Source organism: Chionomys nivalis, chromosome 2 (genome assembly GCF_950005125.1).
Source record: "Chionomys nivalis chromosome 2, mChiNiv1.1, whole genome shotgun sequence".
NCBI classification, from domain to species: domain Eukaryota; kingdom Metazoa; phylum Chordata; class Mammalia; order Rodentia; family Cricetidae; genus Chionomys; species Chionomys nivalis.
In genome coordinates, this window is record NC_080087.1 from 91,595,863 (window position 1) to 91,616,867 (window position 21,005).

General features: G+C 47.8%; 1 protein-coding gene across 1 annotated transcript in view; it reads right to left on the reverse strand.

The window, feature by feature from the left end:
- Ddx11 (DEAD/H-box helicase 11) overlaps window positions 1-20,329 on the reverse strand; it is a 34,026-nt gene extending 13,697 nt beyond the window's left edge. Inside the window, exons 1-12 of the mRNA XM_057761505.1 lie at window positions 20,254-20,329; window positions 17,562-17,709; window positions 13,308-13,553; window positions 12,811-12,897; window positions 12,350-12,504; window positions 9,208-9,253; window positions 8,339-8,446; window positions 6,657-6,744; window positions 6,101-6,303; window positions 1,989-2,141; window positions 1,142-1,188; window positions 554-633 (exon numbers count right to left, since the gene is read on the reverse strand). Of these exons, the coding sequence (XP_057617488.1) occupies window positions 554-633; window positions 1,142-1,188; window positions 1,989-2,141; window positions 6,101-6,303; window positions 6,657-6,744; window positions 8,339-8,446; window positions 9,208-9,253; window positions 12,350-12,504; window positions 12,811-12,897; window positions 13,308-13,553; window positions 17,562-17,705 (1,357 nt within the window). The 5' untranslated portion in view covers window positions 17,706-17,709; window positions 20,254-20,329. The remainder of the gene's footprint in view (window positions 1-553; window positions 634-1,141; window positions 1,189-1,988; window positions 2,142-6,100; window positions 6,304-6,656; window positions 6,745-8,338; window positions 8,447-9,207; window positions 9,254-12,349; window positions 12,505-12,810; window positions 12,898-13,307; window positions 13,554-17,561; window positions 17,710-20,253) is intronic.
- Window positions 20,330-21,005: the final 676 nt, after the last annotated feature.

Sequence of the window (21,005 nt, forward strand, 5' to 3'; positions counted from 1 at the left end):
ACAGTACTACCACAGGACAAGATCTCTCTAGAAAAGTCTCCATGGCTTTCTGGCCCTACAGAAGCCTTTAAAAGCACTGCCCTATAATGAAACAGTACCAGCCAAGAACAACCCAAGAATTCTGGATGCCAGAGTCAGCAGCCTCCAGTCTCGTGAGCCACAGGCAGGTCCCACCCTGAGCTTTAGTTCTTCCTCTGTGACTGAGGCTTAAAGTTCCTAGGTTTCTAGCCACACAGGGGCAAATAGGACTGCCAGTGCCAGTAAACCATGTGGCTGAAACTATGTCACACAACATGTTTTGCTTTATACTGTACGATCAACACAACCGTACAGTCAGAATTCCTAAAGTAAAACGTGGAGAAATAGATAAACTGGGGCCTAAAGTGACAACATTGAAAATGCTAGTGAGGTCAAACTTCTCAGTGAAGCTAGAGAGGACATCCCAAGCCAAGGATGAGACAGGGCTTAAGACACCCAAGGGTCCTGACTGGCAGTCAAGGAACAAGACCAACACAAGTTGGAGATGGGGGTGAGCCAGGGATGACAGTCCTACCTCCCAAAACAGCCACAAACTTCTCCAGCAAGTACAGAATCTGTTTGATGTACATTAGGTTCTTGGCCTTCAAACGCTTCCTGAAGAAGTAGCGACAGCGTTAGCACAGGATTCTGCAGCAGCTTCTCTCTGCCAGATGCCATGGGGCCTTTCTGCCTGGGCCTGACACACTGGGCTGGGAGCTACAAACCCTCCAGCAGATAAAAAGGCTAAGACCAAGGCTTTCAGAGCCTGCTGCTCTGTCCCCAGAAGCCTAGGATGTGGACACACACCAGGACAGATCAATTCAACCTACTCCTCCAAGAGCTGGGCACTACAATAGCCTCCATTTGGGTTCTGGAGACCACTGAGACTGAGCATAGCCAGATCTCCTTTCTCGGGCTAATGTCTTTTTGTTTTTTTGTTTTTTTGGTTTATTTTGGTTTTTTTTTTCGAGACAGGGTTTCTCTGTGGCTTTGGAGCCTGTCCTGGAACTAGCTCTGTAGACCAGGCTGGTCTCGAACTCACAGAGATCCGCCTGCCTCTGCCTCCCGAGTGCTGGGATTAAAGGCGTGTGCCACCACCGCCCGGCTCGGGCTAATGTCTTACCCGTATCTTTCCATGTACTGGAGCAACTGAGAATGGGCCTGGCAGAGCTGGGGAGAAAACAGAATAGCATGAAGGCATCCCAGGATATGGTTAGGAAGATCTCTGTAGAGAGACATTAGTCTGTGACTAGGAAATGCCAGCCAGGACACCATCAAGGTGACGAGCAACTGGACAGAAACAGACAAGGGCAAAGCATGGAGACACTATGGGCTGATGACCACTGAGAGAGCAAGGGAAGAGGCCAAAGTCTAAGGTCCTAAATATCACAGGGGAACTGGGTTGGGAGATGACTTCACTCCATGAAGAGGGAAATTCAAACAGGTGGCAGGTATCACATAGGTTTCATGATCAAATCCTGCCTCACCTCAGTTTGTGCAGTGGGTACAACACATGATTTTGCCCTCTACGAGTCCCAAGGTTCCAAAGCTAAAAGGGTGAGCTACTACCCCAAAAGAAAAATGTGAGGCACACAGAACCCTTTTCAATGCTTGCCACATAACAAATGACAATAAATAGGGGCCTGCAGAAACCCTGGGCATCCCTCCAATAAAGACCCCCAAAGAAATATCAAAATGATAAGATGCAATCCTGTGAGGCTCCTGGTCCCTACCGCCACCATCCTGCTGACAGAGAATTAGTCAGCAGTATCCTGGAAGAAGGGCAGCTGAAGATAAAAGATGCCACTCTGTTCAAGCTAGGTACCAAGAGCCTCACACTTGCCAATGAACAAGAAAAGACAGGGTTTCAGTTCTGCCCTCTGCCAAGCCCCACATCCAGAGGAATTCCTGGCCCAGGCGTTTAAAGGAATGACCTATGTCACTGCCCAGGATGGGAAAGGCTAACCCACCTGGGAACCATTGACCTCTGTGCTGTAGATGCTGGTGATGGTATCAATCAGATTGTGTGCCTCGTCAATGATGACCACTTGGCCTTGCAGCTTGATTCCTGCAGCCTGTCGGGTGGCTGCATGCAGCAGCATTGGGTAGGGTAGTACCACTAGCTGTAGGGAGAGATTACCGTCAGACACTAAAACAACCTGTCTTGCACATGGCAGAAGGCTTATCCTGCAGTAAATGATCCAGGTCACTGAAGTCCTAATGGAGTTTTTTAACTTCTTACTTGATATGGGATTTCCCTCTGTATGCGGTGAATATGTTTTATTACTACTGGTTACTAAAAAAGCTACTTTGGGGGCTGGAGAGATAGCTCAGCGGTTAAGAGCATTGCCTGCTCTTCCAAAGGTCCTGAGTTCAATTCCCGGCAACCACATGGTGGCTCACAACCATCTGTAATGACGTCTGGTGCCCTCTTCTGGCCTTCAGGAATACACACAGACAGAATATTGTATACATAATAAATAAATAAATAAATAAATAAATAAATATTTAATTTTTTTTTTTTAAAAGAAGCTACTCTGGCCTATGGCAGGGCAGAATATAGCCAGGTGGGAAATTTAAATAGAGATAAAGAGAGTAGGCAGAGTCAGAGACATGCCTTGAAGCTGCCAAAGGAGAAGGATGCCAGAACCTTATCTGGTAGACTACAACCTCGTGGCGATACACAGATTAATAAAAATAGGTTAATTTAAGATATAAGAGTCAGGTAGGAACACACCTAAGTCGTTTGCCAAGCAATGTTGTAATTATTATAGCTTCTGTGTGATTATTTGGGTCTGGGAGGCCCAGAAACAAATGAGCAGTCTCCGCTTACACTTAGTCCAACCTTACACAGGGTATACAAGCCAGAAAGCACAGCTCGGTGTTCTGCCTGCTTCTACAAACATTCCTGCAGATGTTCTATGTGGAACGTCAGCTGTGAGGAACTAAACTTGGAGCCGATCATCTGGAAGGGTGAGGGGTGGAATCCTTGGAGGTGAACCTCATCCAAGATCCCAAGAGAGCCCTCAGACGCCAAACTTCTTCAATACACTGAGCACCAGAACGCAACATTAGCCTATGGTCCTGGGGCTGCTACTGCCCAGCTCTGTGACCCTAGCAAAGTCTAATTTATGTGACCCTTGGTTTTTTATCAGCTAAGTGAATCTGACAACTACCAGTTGAGGGTGAATGTAAAATCAAATCTGTGGATCTATGTTGCTGTGAAGATCTTCCACTTAAAAGGCAACAAATAAGCAGGGGAGATTGCTCAGTTGGTAAAGTCTTCTCCTTGAAGCCACAAACCCATGGGGAGAAGCCAGGGGTAGTGGTACCACTTGAGATCCCGGCAGCAGGGAGGCAAGGACAGCCTCACTTACACACTAGCTTTCTAATGTGGGAAGGTCATATGTCTATCTGTTGCTTTCATTGGTTAATTAATAAAGAAACTGCTTGGCCTGATAGGTCAGAGCATAGGTGGTTGGAGTAGACAGAATAGAATGCTGGGAAGAAGGGAAGCCAGGGCAGACGTGATGGAGCCAGCTGCCAGGGCAGACATGCTGAATCTTTCCTGGTAAGACATCACCAGGTGCTACACAGATTATTAGAAATGGGTTAATCAAGATGTAAGAGTTAGCCAGTAAGAGGCTACAGATAATGGGCCAGGCAGTGTTTAAATGAATACAATTTGTGTGTTGTTATTTCAGGGCATAAGCTAGCCAGGCAGCCAGGAGCTGGGTGGCAGGAACACAGCCCGCAGCTCCTTCTACAGCTTTGCCACACCCAAAGTTGTTCTCTGGCCCGCACACAGGCATGCGTACACACACATGCACCCAGCAAACACACACACAAAGATACTGATAATATGGAAACTCAGAAAACTGGGAACACAAGGCCCTGGTGCCAATATGGGTACCACACTTAACACAGACAAGAGAAAATCATCTTTCTGTGCCTGTGTTCTCATGGAAAGAACAGGGCTATTTCACTGGGCTGTTACAAAGGAAAAGGTGAAAACTGCTTGCACATGTCAAGAACACACCAATTTCATGTCTTCATACTTAATGGTGGCAGTACTAACTCACTGAGACATCTGTAGACACTAGTTTGTCTATGAGTACCCACACAGAGCAGGGACATCCATGAGTGAGCACTGCACTGGGTGTGAGCACCCACACAGAACAAGGATGTGTGCACTGGGTGTGAGCACCCACACAAAACAGGACTGTCTTTACTGGGTGTGAACACCCACACAGAACAGGGATGTCTGCACTGGGTGTGAGCACCCACACAGAACAGGGCTGTCTGCACTGGGTGTGAGTACCCACAAAGAGCAGGGATGTTCGCAGAGGGTATGAGCACCCACACAGAACAGGGGTGTTTGTACTGATGTGAGCACCCACACAGAACAGGGCTGTCTCTACTAGGTGTGAGTACCCACACAACAGGGCTGTCTGTACTGGGTGTGAGCACCCACACAGAACAGGGATGTCTGCACTGGGTATGAGCACCCACACAGAACAGGGATGTCTGCACTGGGTGTGAGCACCCACACAGAGCAGGGATGTCTCTACTAGGTGTGAGTATCCACACAACAGGGCTGTCTGCACTGGGTGTGAGCACCCACACAGAAAAGGGGTGTCTGTACTGGGTGTGAGTACCCACATAGAGCAAGGGCATCCACGAGTGAGCACTTTGTTGTAAATGTGATCACTGAGAACTGCTCTTGCTGGGCACTATGGGCCTGTAGGCTGAAGATGGATGTCCCAACAGTACAGAAGAATTTTGGGTAAATGTCCAGGCAGCAAGATATCTCTGTCAATTCTAGAGTTTTGGAAATTTTTTATAATGCACTTCCTGTTTACTTAGGTAATATTATATCCTTCTGGAGTCTTTGATGGAGTTAAAGAATAGATAGTTATAGTTTTCCTTAGTTATGATAAAAGATAAACTAAATATAAGTATTATAACTGTAATTCTTATTTGATACCTGTTTTGTTATACGTAATTTTACTATGTTAAAGTTAAAGCCTTCCCTTTTGTTTAAACAGAAAAGGGGAAATGGTATAGGAGGTTCTTATGTTCATGTGTTGCTTTCATGAATAAAGAAAACTAATCTAATGAATAAAGAAACTGCTTGGGCCTGATAGGGAAGAACTTAGGTAGGCGGAAAAGACAGAACTGAATGCTGGGAAGGAGGGCAGAGTGAGAGATGCCATGGATCCTCCCACCTGAGACAGACACTGGTTGGAATCTTGCCAGTAAGTCACAGTCACATGGCAATACACAGATTAATAGAAATGAGTTAAATTAAGATATAAGAATTAGCCAATAAGAAACTAGAGCTAATGGGCCAGGCAGTTTAAATTAATACAGTTTCTGTGTGGTTATTTTGGGTGTAAACTAGCCAGACACAGGACAAACAAAGGGCCCCTCTCCTTGCAATATGCTCTCTTTTGAAATCCACTTAAGTCTCCCAGATGATACAGATCTCCCTATGAGTGACACATTTCAGGGAAGGAGGGAGAGCATCAAATAGCGAACCGCAGGAGACTATCAGGAAAAAATAAATAAACAGTTCTTCCTCTGTGTATAAAGGTAAGGCAGGTCTAATATGAACAGTATTGACATATGCAGGCAGGTGGATATGTCTGCAGTCCACCTGCAAAACCATTTGGTGATGTTCACGTCCTGCCCTCCTAGCGCTACCAAGGATTCCTGGCCTCTTTGGACTCTACAGTCTGGGTAAGATAATGCTGTGTCATGAGTATGTGATGCTGCACGGTTATCAGCTAACCTATGTAGGGACATCCTCACCTACGAAAGAGGAATGAGAAGCCAGGAGATGATGGTGCACACCTTTAATCCCAGCACTAGAAAGGCAACAGGCAGGTGATCTCTGTGAGTCTGAGATCAGCCTAGTCTACAAGAGTTAGTTCCAGGACAATTAAGGGATGTTACAAAGAGAAACCATGTCTCAAAAAAAAAAAAAAAAAAAAAAAAAAAAATTAAAAAAAGAGGAATGAGAAAGCCTTGTTTTGTAAGCCCCAGTTAGTAGTACTTCCCATTTCTCCAGCACACTCACCTGGGCTGCAGGGATGGCGAAGCGGCTTCCATAATAGGGGCAGGCCCGTGCCTCCTTCCCAAGGGCCACAAGCTGCTCCATGTCCTTCACCTCCAGCAGAATCTCATCCCGGAGAAGTTGCATCTGCTCATGGTTGTGGAAGGGGCAAGAGGTCTGGATTTTCCGTCTCTTTCTCTTTGGCTTGTCTTCCACAGCTCCATTCTCTGTGGTGGGATAGTTGAAAGAAAGCAAGGACAGGAAGGAGCTCTGGGTCAGAATTGGTGAGTGATATTTGAACACGCTCCCTTGCTGCTGACTGTGGACTCTGCAGAACACTCTGGAATCTGTCTTTTTATTTGCCATAAAGAGATGGCACAAACATCTCTGAGCCAGGTCCCTGACCCTGACCCAGGAAGCATGAACACGCTTGCCTGAGGAGGGGACCTGAGGAGGAACTGGGGCCTGTTTGGCCATTATTTCTGGGTAACACAGTCTTCATCACCATGGCCCTGTTACAATCCCACCACATTGCTACCACTTCCACTCTGCCCCACGCAGCCCACGCTCCCGTGCGTACCGTGTTTGCTTCTCTGCATGTCCACACAGCGGTCATTCATAAGTTGCACAGAACCCAGGCTTTTCACATCTTCGTTCACACAAAGATTCTATAAGGCAGGAGGAGAAGAGAGAAAGCGACGGCCTTCAGGCACACTGGGCTACACCTCGGCCACCAAGTTCCCCTCGGTCGACCCTAGATGTTGTCTCGTCTTGACCTGCTTCCCCCCTTTACACAATGGACCGTTAATACACATATGACCTCTGAACTGCTCTTCCACCTTCCTGGATGAAAGAAATTTCTTGTGCCCAAGGTATAGCAACACAAAACTCACCACCTTTTGAGACTGGAGTTGCCTTCAAACGTGCCACCCCACTGTGCTTTGTACCAGTCAGTGCTGACTTATTTACTCTTAGTTTGTGTGTGGGGTGCTTTGCCTGCATGTATGTCTGTGCACCATGTGCGTGTCTGATCCCCAAGGAGGCTAGAGGACAGTATACGATCCCCTGGAACTAGAGTTACAGATGGTTGTTAGCTGCCATATAGATGCTAGAAATTGAGCCTGGGTCCTCTGGAAGCTCAACAAGGGCTCTTATCCACTGACTCATCTCTCCAGCCCACGTTTATATTTGTTTTTTGAAGCTTGCTCCTTTGCAGTTGGAGTCCTGGCCCCATTTAGATAAGAGAGGTTGGAGGGAGGGGCTATTTGGTTGGTTGGTTTTGAGTTTTGGTTTTTCTTTTTTGTTTTCTTGAGACAGGGTTTCACTGTGTAGCCCTGGCTGTCCTGGAACTCACTCTGTAGACCAGAGGCCTCAAACTCATAGCAATCTGCCTGCCTTGACCTCCTAAGTGCTGGAAGTAAAGGCATATGTCACCACCACCCAGCTTTTTTATGTTTTTTGAGACAGGGTCTCACTATGTAGCTCTGGCTATCCTAGAATTCACTATGTAGACCAGGCTGGCCTTAAACTCAGATATTTGCCTGCTTCTGCCTCCCCATGTGCTGGGATTAAAGGTGTGCGCCACCACCGCGCCTGAATTTTTTTAATGTACTGATTTTCTGTTTCTTTCCCATTCAAAGGGTGAGGTTTCTATGGAGTTTTTCAGGAAACAGTTTATTGAATAAAATACATTGTCCTTTGTTGTGGTCTCTGGGCCTGGATGCGAGAAACAAGACCAACAGTACATTTTTTAATTTCTATTTTTTGAGATTATAATCACATTGTCTCTCCCCTTTCCTTTCCTCTCTGCAAACGCTCCTTGATCGCTTCCAAATTCATGGCCTCTTTTTTCGTTAACTGATATTACACCCATATATGTGTATGTACAGGCATGTGTATTCTTAAATATGGCCTTCTCAGTCCGTAACTATGTTTTAGGGCTGACCATTTGGTCTTGGATAACCAATAGTGAGCTCTTCCCTGGGAAAGACTGTTTCTCTGCTCTCAGCGTTCCTTAGTTCAGCTCGACATCTTTGATACTGAATACGGATGGACAGGTGTCCTTTAAAGAGCAGAAATGCTGATGACTAAAAGATTCACTACCCAGGCAGCTTCTCCTGCGCCTTCTAAAGAATAAGGCCAGCAAGGGAGCAGAGCTCCCAATGCCCATCTTGCCTTCACTCCACCAGTTTCCTATGCCTAGGCCAAAAGACAAGGCAGAAGAAGGAATCTGCCTGGGCTGGCCCTGCCCACTTTGCTTACCTGCCGAGAGCCAAGAGAGACTAGCCGGGTTTCCTTGCCGAAAGGGCTCTTCCGTACTTCCTGTATAAACTGGGCCAGCTGTGAGTGTGTCCGACTGCAGTAATAAATCTGATGAGAGGAAAGCAAGGGGATTCAAAGAGGTGGGGGGCTATAGCTCACAGTGGCCTGAGGTCCTGCGGGAGGAAGCGCAGGGGTTACGCGTACGGTCTTCCGGGCTGACAGCGGGCGAGTCAGCTCAGGTCAGGTCACGCCTGAGGAGGGCCTGTCAGTGCTCTAGGAGTTCACGCTGCTCCTAGGACTCAACTCTCCCAACTCACACTTGGCCTCGAGTCCTACCACAGAATAGGAGCTGAGGACCCTAGGAGAGTGGGTTTGGATCCTCACCCCTGTAGAGAACACAGATGCACATTCTGGCTGCTCGAGGATTCAGCCACGTGAGGAGAGAGAAGTTCAGGGAAGAACACCAACTTTCAACAGAGAAGACACAGCTCAGATGAAACCATGTCTTTTAAAACGGAGAGGTGTCATGCCACACATAGCTCACGACACTCCACAAATGTGAAACACAAGCAGGAAGAGAACCACGCCACGGGAGTCCAAGAATAAGGAGGGCACACTTGCTTGCTCCTCCCTTGCCCTCACCACTGCCCACTGCAGAGGGGAACTCTGTGAGTCCCTGGCCCACAGTGACCGCTCCTTCCAAGGCCTCCCCTCAGAGCCTAGCTAGTCAAGGGAGCAACAAGAAGCAATGCTCTGCATTTGGGAAGCACACGCCTCAGAGCCGAAACTGCTAGAACCAAGAGTCCCGGACCTAGAAACTCCCCTTTCCCCACTCTAGAAGGATCCAAGGAGTCGGCAGCTTAGCTCACCTTGGTTATATGTTCTTCCTCCAAGTCATCCTCATCCTCGTCCACTCTAAGAGAGAGACAAACATGGAGATGAGTTTTCATGGTACATCGGGACAGCTAGATATCTAAACGCACTGTAACGTGCTCTGGGCACTCACTGACAAGCAGGAGGGTGGTGGCCCTTTACTCAGATGTCAGCAGAGCAGAGGGGCAAGCCCTGAAGACAACACAGACACGTCCCAGGGAACTGCCGAGACCTGCTCTCAGGACAGCCCACACAAGCAGGTCTGTGAAACCTAGAAAACACAGGTGAACGGAGGCCAGGACCTGGAGGCTTCCTCTGCACCCAGAGGCCACTCCTCTGTCACCTCAGGGCCTTTAACTATTACCTCCTTCCCTGTCTTCTTCCCTGTCCTCCTGAGTGTGGCCGGGGCTTTGCCGTGCCCCACCACCGGTTATAACGACCCCATCTTTTTTGTTTGTTTGTTTTATTTTTCGAGACTGGGTTTCACTAAGTAGCTCTGGCTGCCCTGGAACTAGCTCTTGTACACCAGGCTGGCCTTGAACTCACAGAGATCCACCGGTCTCTGCCTCCCAAGTGCTGGGATTGAAGCCATGCACCACCACCGCCCCAGTCTGACACCCCATCTCAGTGTGTTTTTCTCCTACTATGCCTCCTGTTATGTACACAAGCCAAGAACCAGGCTTCTCTTGTTTCTGCTGTGCCCCGGGGGCTGGCCAGAGCCATGGCTACAAGAATCCTGTGCACATTTCCCCAGTGCAGCCACACTGCCTGCTGGAACAAGTGAGATGTTGGTTCTGACCACAGCTTCCGCCTGCCCTTCCCAGAGGAAGGACCCCCTGCACTGGGGCCAGGAAAGGAGAGTCAGTCAACACTGCCTGGCTCCAGAGAAATCAGATCTCCTGCATGAACACACTAGCTTAATAGCATATCATGCAGAATTTTATTTTTTAAAAAAGGGGGGTTTCCTTTCAAATCATTTTTTAAGATTTTATTTATTTTATATACCGTGTTCTGCCTGCATGTCTGCCTGCAGGTCAGAAGAGGGCACCAGATCTCATTACAGATGGTTGTGAGGCACCACGTGGGTGCTGAGAATTGAACTCAGAACCTTTGAAAGAGCAAAGAGCTGAGGACATTCCCAACTCAGGTGTAGAGACAGAGAAGTGGGGACTGTCAGCCTTTGGCCAATATGATGAGAGTCCTCTAGTGCCTCCACAGGCGCAGCTGTAAATAATTAAGTGAAGGCCACTACCTTCCAGCCAACCTGAGACCTTATCTACAGCATTTCTGGAATTCTCAGAATGGGACAAAAAGCAGCTTGTCTAGCACTGAGTACACACAGGACAAATGCGACCTCCGTTCTGGGGATGAAAGCTTACATAGCGGCCTGGTTCCTCCCCAGGAACACCTCATGGCCAAGCCCGGCTGCAAACGGGGAACTGGATGTGATGGCACACGCTGGAATCTCAGGACTCTGAAAACTTGTAGACACTGAGGCAGGAGGATCAGCTTGAGTTCTAGGCCAATCAGCACTGCGGTACATAGTGAGTTCAACGCCAGTCTGGGCTAGAGTGTGAGAGCTGGTCTAAAAATGCCAAGGGAGAAAAGGTGAAGGGCTGAAATGGATGCCACAGAGACACTGGAGGGGCTTTGAAGGAAGTGAAGACACTTGCCTCAGAAGGAGAGAAGGGTGTTTGAACATTCAAAAACCCTCAAACAGAGAAGGGGAGACGGCGCATTTAGGAAGCCAAAACACCTACCCCACCGGCGTCTGGCAAAGGGTGGTAGTGAGTCAAACAGGTGTGCTGCATAAAGCCTATCCCTCAACTATCCATGCAGGATTTTATCTAGCAGGCTTTTAGGTTATGGAGTTACACTAGAAACAATCAGTCTATGTGACAACCACAGTGTCCACCAGGGCATACGACATGCAGGACCTGTCACGGTCTTTAGAGGAACGGCAATAAAGCAGTCTTAATCCTTGTGCCATTGGGAAATAGCCATGAACCTTAACGTCTGAAGGACCTTTCTACTGCTAGAAATGGAACCTATCACTCTCTAGCTTAAAGAACCCCTCCCCAGTCTCCTGCTATACTATGAAAGCTAGACAGTATTTACTGGGCTCTGAGGCTCACAGAAACTTCTGTCAGCTTCAACCCTGGGTCTTCTCTCTCTTCCTCTGTCTCTCTTGTGTTCTGATACTTGGGCTGGGGCTCCCCTCAAGTGCACACTGTCCCCACTTTCAGTTTAGGGGTCCCTAATCAGAGCCCTCATGCCCCAGGCTTTCCTAAGCCTCTATCTTAACATACCGGCTCCTCAGAAGGCCTCACCTCTGGCGTGACTCCACACACTACGGCACTTCTTCATCTTCCGTGCAGCAAACCCAGCGGTTTCACACTGGTGCTGTGTGCTTATTTACTACCCATCTTCCCAGTCCTGAAACGCTGTTCACTGACAGGGCTACCCCCAGCCCATCTCAAGTGACTAATCGGGGTTCCCACAGATTACTCCCACACAGAACCCCAGCTACGGAGAGGCCTGTTCTGTTCCCCTAACAGCCCCGTCACGTCCACCTGTGGCCACTGAGCCTATTTGGACCTGGAGAGGTGCTGTGCGACGCAGAAGTGACCAAGTCCCTCCCATCAGGGTGTCCTGGTTTACCCACAGGTGAAGCTCATAAAACAGAAACCTCCTCATCTGGACCAGAAGCCTTAAAACAATGTCCCAGTTTGAGTCAGGGACTCCTTGACAGTTAGGACCATCACTCCACACATGCTAGGTTTAGTGGTAGGGAATATGGGCTCTAGAGTCAGGTGGACTAGGTCCAAGCCCAACTCTCCCCTCCATTTATGAGCCCATAGCAATGGCCAGTACATGGCGCCTGGCCAATCCATAGCCTCCAGGATTCCACCACTGAGCTACCATATCTCAACATACACAAGGGACCAGCACAGGGTAAAGGCCATCCGTGGCTTTCACCAGCGTTTGTGGACCCTAAATAAAAGCCCCACTAGAGTAAATAGGCAGGTGGCTATCAGGCCCTCTCATTGGGTGCTTCAGAGTATCTCCGGCCTGACACTGGTCTGAGGGCAGAGCTGCCCCGCAGGGCTGGAGACGGACATGCAGCAGTGGTCTCACCTGCTGGGTCTTCTCTCCTCGTCACTCTCGTACTCTGCCAGAACCAGCTCCTCCTCCCCACACTCCAGCTGCTCCAGCTGTTCCGGTCCTGTCCCTACAGCCAACATCTCCCTGCTGAGGCGCAGGAGAGTCTCGGTCTCCTCCTCTTCCTGTTTCTGAGGAGGAGCAAAGATACAGAAAAAAGCCTCAGTCCTGGAGCTCCCAGCTGACTCCCTGAAAGGGCTGGCCATGGGCACTGCTGTCGCCAAGGGCAGAGCGCCCACATCCATCTCATAACATGAGCCTCCCTACCTAACTCAAGAATTCCTCTCCCCGACTCGGATGCTCCACCACTTAAGATCCCTAGCTGTTGCCTAAGGAAAGGGGGCCAAAGGAGCAAGGGGTGTAGTCCGCCACTCGGGTCTCTCACTTCAGTCCCAGGCAGCATCCAGCTGTCTCACGCACCACAGGCCCGTGCTCACCATGCGCTTGGCTGCAAATCTGAGCCTTCCATCCAGACAGACCTGCTGCAGACGCTCTTCCCGCTTCCTCCTTTTCGCTTGCTCCTCCTAAAGGACAAGGACACAGCAGAAAGACTCCTGCAGGAGGGGCACCCCAGGCCTTTCTTGGCAAGGAGTCTACTGAGGGGCTTTCTGCCCTTGCCACACACCCTGCCTCCATCTCTGCAGGTCTGACCCCGCTGCTCAGTGCAAAGGGGCTGCATCCTCTCCTTCTCTAGGGCAAACAAGTCATTATTCAACTGAGTCCTCGCCGGGTGAGAAATGAAACCCAGGTGAGCCATAAAGGAAAAGGCCTGCTTGCCTCCTAAAGAGACAGCGATAGCCACGCCAGTTCACAGAAGGGCTGAGAGGCCCCAACACAAAGAATATGGCATTCCGCAATCTTGTACTAAGTTGAAAATAATCAATGACGCTTGTTTCCCCGATCACGTCCCTTTCTCAGCCCCCTCAAATCTCACCTTCAGTCTCTCCACCAAGTCCCTTTCTTCTTTCTTCTGAACAAATTCGGTGATCCAATCGGGTTCTCCAGCAGGCCTCGGGGTGCCAGAGGGCTCTTGGCAAGATGAGGAAGACAGGAGTGAGTTCTTCCCATCACATGTGGGGCCAGACCCAGGTGCAAGGAGACGAGCCTCTGCTTGTAATCTCTTCTCTTCAAAGTCTCGGAGCCAGGAGAGGGCCCCACAAATGAGACTTAAGGACTTGCCCTGCAAGAAGAAGAATGACCTTAAACAAGGCCAGACGCAAAGCTTCCCAGACGGATAGCTTTCCCCACGTAATAATAAGAAGCTGCAGTTCTAAGCATGATAAGACCATGTAGCAAGGAAGGCAGTTAGTAACAGACTCCACAGAAACAGGAAAGGGGGTGTAAAGCCTGGCCCAAGAAGCAAGAATGATCGGCTTTTAAACCACATAGCTCCACGTTCCAAATGAATTTGAGTGTTTTCTCCACTTACAAATACTGCAAGTTAATATAACTAAACAATGGTGAGAAAAATACATTACTAGCCAAGAAATACAAGGCATGAAATCCCAAATTCTTGCCATGGCGACATCTGACCCTATGCTTTAAGGCGACTGAAGTCCAGACATAACATAATCAGTCACATGAGTTCTTGCTGTTGAGACAACTGCTGTCCAAAACACTCTTCTTGACGACAGTCAGTTTCCATGGTCCCTTTCACAGGCTGGCATGCACGCCATGTGCTTAATTCCTAACTCTGGTGTCTCAGGATGTGAACTTACCTGGAAAGTAAGATCACAGTGGGTCCAATTAGTGAACATAAGGCTTTTACGTAGGTCCTAATACTTACAAGGACTGGGAACCTTATGAAAAAGGGACATTTATCATGATGGGGAAACCCACAGAAACAGCTGCCTTGAACTAGTGGGAGCTCACTGACTCCAGACTGAGAGCTGGGGAACCTACATAAGACCGAACAAGGGTCTGAATGTGGGTGACAGTTGTGTGGCTTGGGCAGTTTGTGGGGCCACTAGTAGTGGAACCAGTATTTATTCCAAGAGTATGAACTGGCTCTTTGGAGCCCATTCCCTATGGAGGGATACCTTGCTCAGCTGAGATACAGGGGGAGAGTCTTGGTCCTGCCTCAAGTGATATGACAGACTTTCTTGGCTCCCCATGGGAGACCTCACCCTCTCTGAGGAGCAGATGGGAGCTAGGGTTAGGGGAAAATGGGGAGAGCGAGAGGACAGGAGGGAGAGGGGTTGGTATGTAAAAAAGATTGTTTTAAAAAGAAAAAGGGACATTTAGTTGGACACATACATAGAAGAAATTCACCATGAAGAAACACAGGAAGAAGATGGTATCTACACATCAAGGAGTGGGCCTGGACATCCTTCCCACATAGCCTTCAGAATGAGCCAAAGTAGCTAATATGTTGACTCCAGACTTTGAAACTCGAGCACTGTAAGATACTGGATTTCTGCCATGCACCCAATCTGCAGTGCTCTAGACTATGAGTCCCCAGGAAAAGGACACAGTTCTAGAAAGGAAACCCCAGGCTGCTGCTCCTAAGATCCATGTGAATCTTTAGAGCTAACCTATCTACTGAATCCTCTGCCTACATAGTCCAGGGTGGCTCAGAATCTCCAGACCAGGGTTCTAAATCTACCTGCCCTGGGAGGTACCACAAATTAAGACTCTCCTTGCCTGCGACCCTGGATTAGACAGTGATCATGTTACTAGTCTGGGACTCTGTGCTGATTCTCAAAGCTCATTTCCATATATATGCAAAAATGGGAGAGACAAGAGTAAGACCCACTCACGGAGCCCATACAAGCATTGGGCTAATTCGCAGGAGCCAAAAAAAGTACCTGGCGGTAAAGTAAGAAATTGGGTATGTGCTACTGTCAAGTCATGATGGAATATCATTATCCTGAGGTGTGGAACCTTGTCAGGAGCCGTGTCCCCCCAAAATTTACAGGAAGCACTGCCGTGAGGAGTTTTTGCAGAGGGCTTCACTTCCCAATTGTATTGAGAATAGTCTTATTGACCAAGCCTATCTCACACCCAAATTAACTGTTAATAGAGAGCTGTTAGCAGAACCTGCCTCACATTCCAAACTATCTAGACAACTAGGTGTGTCACCTTGTGACTTCCCGACCAAGGAATCGTGACCCGACCCATCGTAACCTCTCAGACTCTGTGGACCACGTGGCAAGATCCCGTGCCCCAGCCCCCCAAGCTATTCAGGGGCTATATAAGCTGTAACCATGACCCTAATAAACTGAGGCTTTGACAAAATACGCTTAGCCTCCTTCCTTCTCATCAGCCTATGCCTTTCAGGTGGTGCCTCTCCGTGACCCTGGAATAACTGGCCAGCCAGGCAGGTTACAAACCCTAGACAGAGTAACCCGTCGAGGCGGCTACAGAACCTATCAGCTTTCATTAATATTTTGAATGGTTCTTGGTAGAATGACCTTCTGAGGAACAGACAGATCACACAGCTTAAAGAACACGCCATTACAAGGTTTCCGCTCCCAGGAAACATTAAATGGTATGAAATCCAAGCAGTACTCCTCCAGAAGAGCCCGGGCGGGAGTGGGGGTCATGTGCTGACTGAGGAAAGAAATACCACGTTTAGATGTTGTTGGACAAGACACCAGCCTGCAACAGTGGCCCAGGGACAGAGCCCCTACACAGCCTCCACTAAATAGAAGTTCCTAAAGGTACGCCCCAAGTTATCTTCTAAAATTAGTACCAAGGACTCAAACACAAATGCCAAAGGCAACTAAAGTTCCACAGAGTTAGCTATTGTAATAAGACCATAAAAATTGCAAACTGAGAGGGCTGAAGATGAGTGAGTGGTAAAGCGCTCCACTGGTATGCTTGAGGCCCTGGTTTGATCTCAAGTGATATAAAGTAGAAAGAATAAAAATAATAATACTATCGGTACTAAAAAAGGTCCAATGCAGCTTGTTAAAAAGCTGCAGATCCAGCCTGATGGAGGTGGCGCATGCCTTTAATCCCAGCACTCAGGAGGCAGAGGCAGGCAGTTCTCTGAGTTCAAGGCCAGCATGGTCTACAGAGTGAGTTCCACAATAGCCAGTATTACACAGAAAAATCCTGCTTCCAAAAATAAAATAATAAAATAAAATAATAAAAAGCTGCAGATCAAATGCTCACCTACATCATGGAACAGTTTTCACCAGGCACCCAGAAAACGCTCCCACTCACCCTATAGAGCAGCGGTTCTCAACCTTCCTAGTGTTGCAACCCTTTAATTCAGTTCCTCATGTGTGGTGACCCCCCCCACCATAAATTATTTTTGTTGCTACTTCAAAACTGTAATTTTGCCATTGTTATGAATCATAATGTAAATACCTGTCATGTGGGATAGCGGATAGGCTACCCCTGTGAAAGGGTCATTCTTATTCCCCAAAGGGATCGTGAGCCACAGGCTGGGAACCACTGGTATCCCAGGAGACATACTTTCTGTCCCAGAATCCTGAGTGTCAGTTCTGGAGATGTAATTCTCCATGTATAAGGGCAGGGATCATTCACTGTCTTTTATTACTTGTTCATTCACGAAATCCATATGAAGACCCTCCTGGAGGCCAACCTTGCCAGGCTCCACAGATGGCAGGCATGCAGTTAACAGGGACCAAAGGTTCCTATATCTGGGAGGCTGAAGCCTAGAATGTGAGAATCTTCACACCAAAATACACCGCTCACTATCCCATAGTCCTCACTATGCAAGGTAATACACCAAAGTACTGGAAAGAAGCTGGGGACCACAGCCCTATTCAGTCTCAACAGCCCACCTCAGATACATCCCTCACGCAATCTAGGTCAGGAAGGAAAACATAGGGCCCCTTGCTTGCCTCCCAACGACACTCAGTAACCTATATTCTACACTCTAAAACAGTATGCTGAACCTGGGGGAAAGTCACACCTGTGTTTATGTCCCTCAACATCCAGGCTGCAGTGTGCCAGAGAAATCTCAAAAGCACTGATGCTATGGCTTGCATTTCAATTTTAAAGTCTTGGCTGCCATTAGCCTGGTTTTTCTCAGCCCGTGGTGCTGTGCTCAATGGTTTAATAGAGGAAGTGACCGTTAAGCGTTAAGATAAACTGACGACTCCTGTGCCCAGTTTCTTCTCAAGGAAAGCAATGTCTGCACAGGAGAAGTGTCAAGGTAAGTAAGGCGACCTCCACGTTGTCTTAGTGACACTCCCTCATCCCTCACACTCACCGTGCCAGTTGGACTCTCAAATATCCCAATCTTGCCAGCCTCCAAAACCTTATAGAGCTCCGCCATGAAGTCCTTCTGGATAGGATAGGGTGGGAAGGGAAAAGGGAAATGGATGCCACCCATATCCTGGTTTTCATCAGCCATCGCCCTAGAGTTAAAAAAATAAAATAAAATATGAGAAATCTACAGCTTTCTATAGACCCATAAAGCAGCTTGAAATCTACAAAGCCCAAAGCACAGTTTTCCCACTTGTCACAGAATTTCCTTCTTGGGCTGTATATTTTCTGGCAAGTAGAGACCACGTTCTGTCCATTTATACACATACATGATCTACCAGGACCATACACTCTATCTGGTGATGTTGGTCAAATATTATTATTTAAAAGTCCAGCCCAGGAAAGCTTTAAGATGAGCCTCTGGAGCTGCTGCTGGATGCCCTTCCAGAACCTTCACAAAAGCAGAGCACTTCTGCATCAAGGTGAAGGTCATTTGGGTCACAGTTGGCCCTGATGATTCCTTCTCCAAGGCCTCTACAACGGGGTGCTCGATGTCCCAGCTGCCTCATCTGCTCCTGGGATGAAGGCCCATAAACCTATGGATTTCCCACAGGACAACCAGGCTTCTTCAGACACAGTACTAGTTTACACCCACAGCCTCCTGCATCAGACAGCGCACGTCTGTTTGTCCTCCTCCTAAGCCCTAATGCAACACAAGCAGTGCTATCTATAGGTCATCTTTTTTCTGGCCTCAAGACCTAAGAGCGGCCAGGCCTTTAATCCCAGCACTTGGGAGGCAGAGGCAGGCGGATCTCTGTGAGTTCGAGACCAGCCTGGTCTACAAGAGCGAGTTCCTGGACAGGCTCCAAAACCACAGAGAAACCCTGTCTCGAAAAAAACAAAAAAAACAAAAAAAAAAAAAAAAAAAAAAAAAAACAAAACAAAACAAAAAGACCTAAGAGCTTACTAGCAGTTAATGGGAGCCTCACGGGGATGATCTCTGACCTAACTCCCCTAAAAATAACAGTTGTTTGGAAGAACGCTTTTCACAACCACTAATCTCTGACCGGAATGGCTTCCTAATCCAAGGCCCTAGTGTTCCTCTTCCCCTGCCAGGCCACGGGCCCTCAGCTTCATGTGTGTTTCATTTCCATCTCCTCTTCTGAAACTGTTCTCCTCAACCATCTCTTTGCCATCCGGAGGTCACGCTCATCCACACCTCTTCTTGAGAGTTAACTGGACAAGTCCATCTCTTCTAAGTCCAAATAGTAATAAACCTAAGACCCAGTTTATTATTAATAAATTGAAAACCTTTTTTTTTTTTCTATACTGTCCTAAATGGCAGTGATGGTGCCAATCCATTTACAAGGAAAAGTAGTTGCCAATGTGTTCTTCCAGTTATAGTTAGGGGTAGAAAAATGACTACCCAAGTGGAGAAATGTCCAGAACAAAACAACAAAAACTAAAATCCAAATAACAAAGATAATTCAATAATAAAAAGAGCTATGTAACTGAAAAAAACATTAAAAACATGAAAGGAGGGAGAAAAAAGTAACCAACGGGAGCTGGAGAGATGGCTCAGCAGTTAAGAGAACTTGCTGCTCTTCCAGAGGACCCAGGTTCAATCAATTCCCAGCACCCACATGGCAGCTCACACCTGTCTCTAACTCCAGTTCCAGGGATCCAGATGTACACGCAGGCACAATGCCCATACACATAAAATGATAAAAATAGAAAGTTTTTAAAAGGTAACCAAAAAATAAAAAGGTAACCAACAAATTTTGAGCATCTGGCATGTGTTAAACACTCTGCACCCCCCCCCCTTTTCTTATTATCTCAATCTATCACCAACATCATAAGAGAACATGGCTGCTGGATGTTGATGTTAAATAATTGCTGGCTGGGGGCACAGCTCACTAGCAGTCCTGAGCTTGATCTCCAACAGAAAGCTGTTGGGAGTGTTAAGGAGGGAATCATTAGTTACTCCAAGAAGAAAACCATGGGTTTAACCCAGGTCCATAGAGCTCTGCTTCGGTCAAGATCACCTAGGTACTAAAGAACCAGTAAGACTAAAAAGGCGATTCCCTGGAATGAGGTAGCCGGAGGTGAAGAACGCTATCTGGGAAAACCAGGCACACGGGCCGCTTGATGACAGACAGGAACTCCCTGAATACGAAAACTGCAAACTAGCCAGGATTTCAGGACAGTGAAGAAACCATGAATTTAGTATTTAGTCCCACGTTTATGCTACTTCTATTACCAATGTGGTAGATTTACATCCCATCTTCCTTCCTGAATCCTAAAGCCCGGCAGTACAGCAGAGCACGTAAAAACTGCCAAACTGAATCTCAGGTTAACAATTATCAATAAACCTGTGTCTTCATGTTTAACAGAGGCAGTAATGGTGCACCCCTAACGTTCACTAGATAAAATAATTCCCTAGGAAATCGCTTAATACAGCTTTCCTAAATTTTAGCACTCAACACGCTACGCATATTCAACTGAAGGCGCCGTCCGGGCTGCCCGCGCATTGGTTCTTTGCCTGTCAATCACGCGCTGTCTCCACCCCCCCCAAACTTCCGGCCGCTCCGCGCGCTCCGTGCATTCCGCCCCCTAGCTCTCTCGGGCAGCCTCCTCGGTTTGCGTCTCCGCTCGAACCTCCCTTCTCGCTTCGCTTCCTACGCAGCCGAACTCACCCCCAACCGCAGAACCGTCTCGCTGAAGCGAGCAAGCGACGCTTGTCTTGCTGCGGGGGGTTGAATCGCTGCTCCACCGGAGTGTCCGCCCGCAGGAAAACCGGCCACGCCCCCGCGCCACTGCGCCTGCGCACTTCAGAACACCGGCGGGCTGTGAGCTTCTAAATCGCCCCAATTTGGAATGGAGTAGGTGTAAGTGTCCTCCTCTAGTGTGAGTCTTGATTGAGCCTTGATCTGGCCTTCGAAGTTAGATTTTTGGTTTTACAGATTATCGTTTTTAAATAAGACTTTTCTGGAACAATATTAAACGTTAAAAACATTATCAAATAACATGTACACAAAGCTTTAAGAGGTTTTTTTTTTTTTTTGGTCTAGTCCTTCATGCATATATTTATGAATTTTTCCTCCTTAATGTAGATATTGAATCTCTTATACAGTAATGGAGGTGCAGAGTTGTTCTACAGTGAATTAGAGTTGGGGAATGCAGAATAAAAAATTGGCAGGCCCTGGGAAACAGTCAGTCTGTCGAGATTTGGTTTCCTGTCACTAGTTACAAAAGCACAGGAGGCATAGCAATCAGTCCTTACTGACCTTTCTGTTTATTGCATAAAGGACACTGGACATGACCCACTTTCAGGGGCTGTAGCAAGAAATCCTAACCACAACCTCAAGCTTGGGGCCCTTCTCCCTCTCTTTCCCAAGAAACACAGGATGATTCGTTCTCTGCCCTTTAGTGCCCATTGTTATAAGGA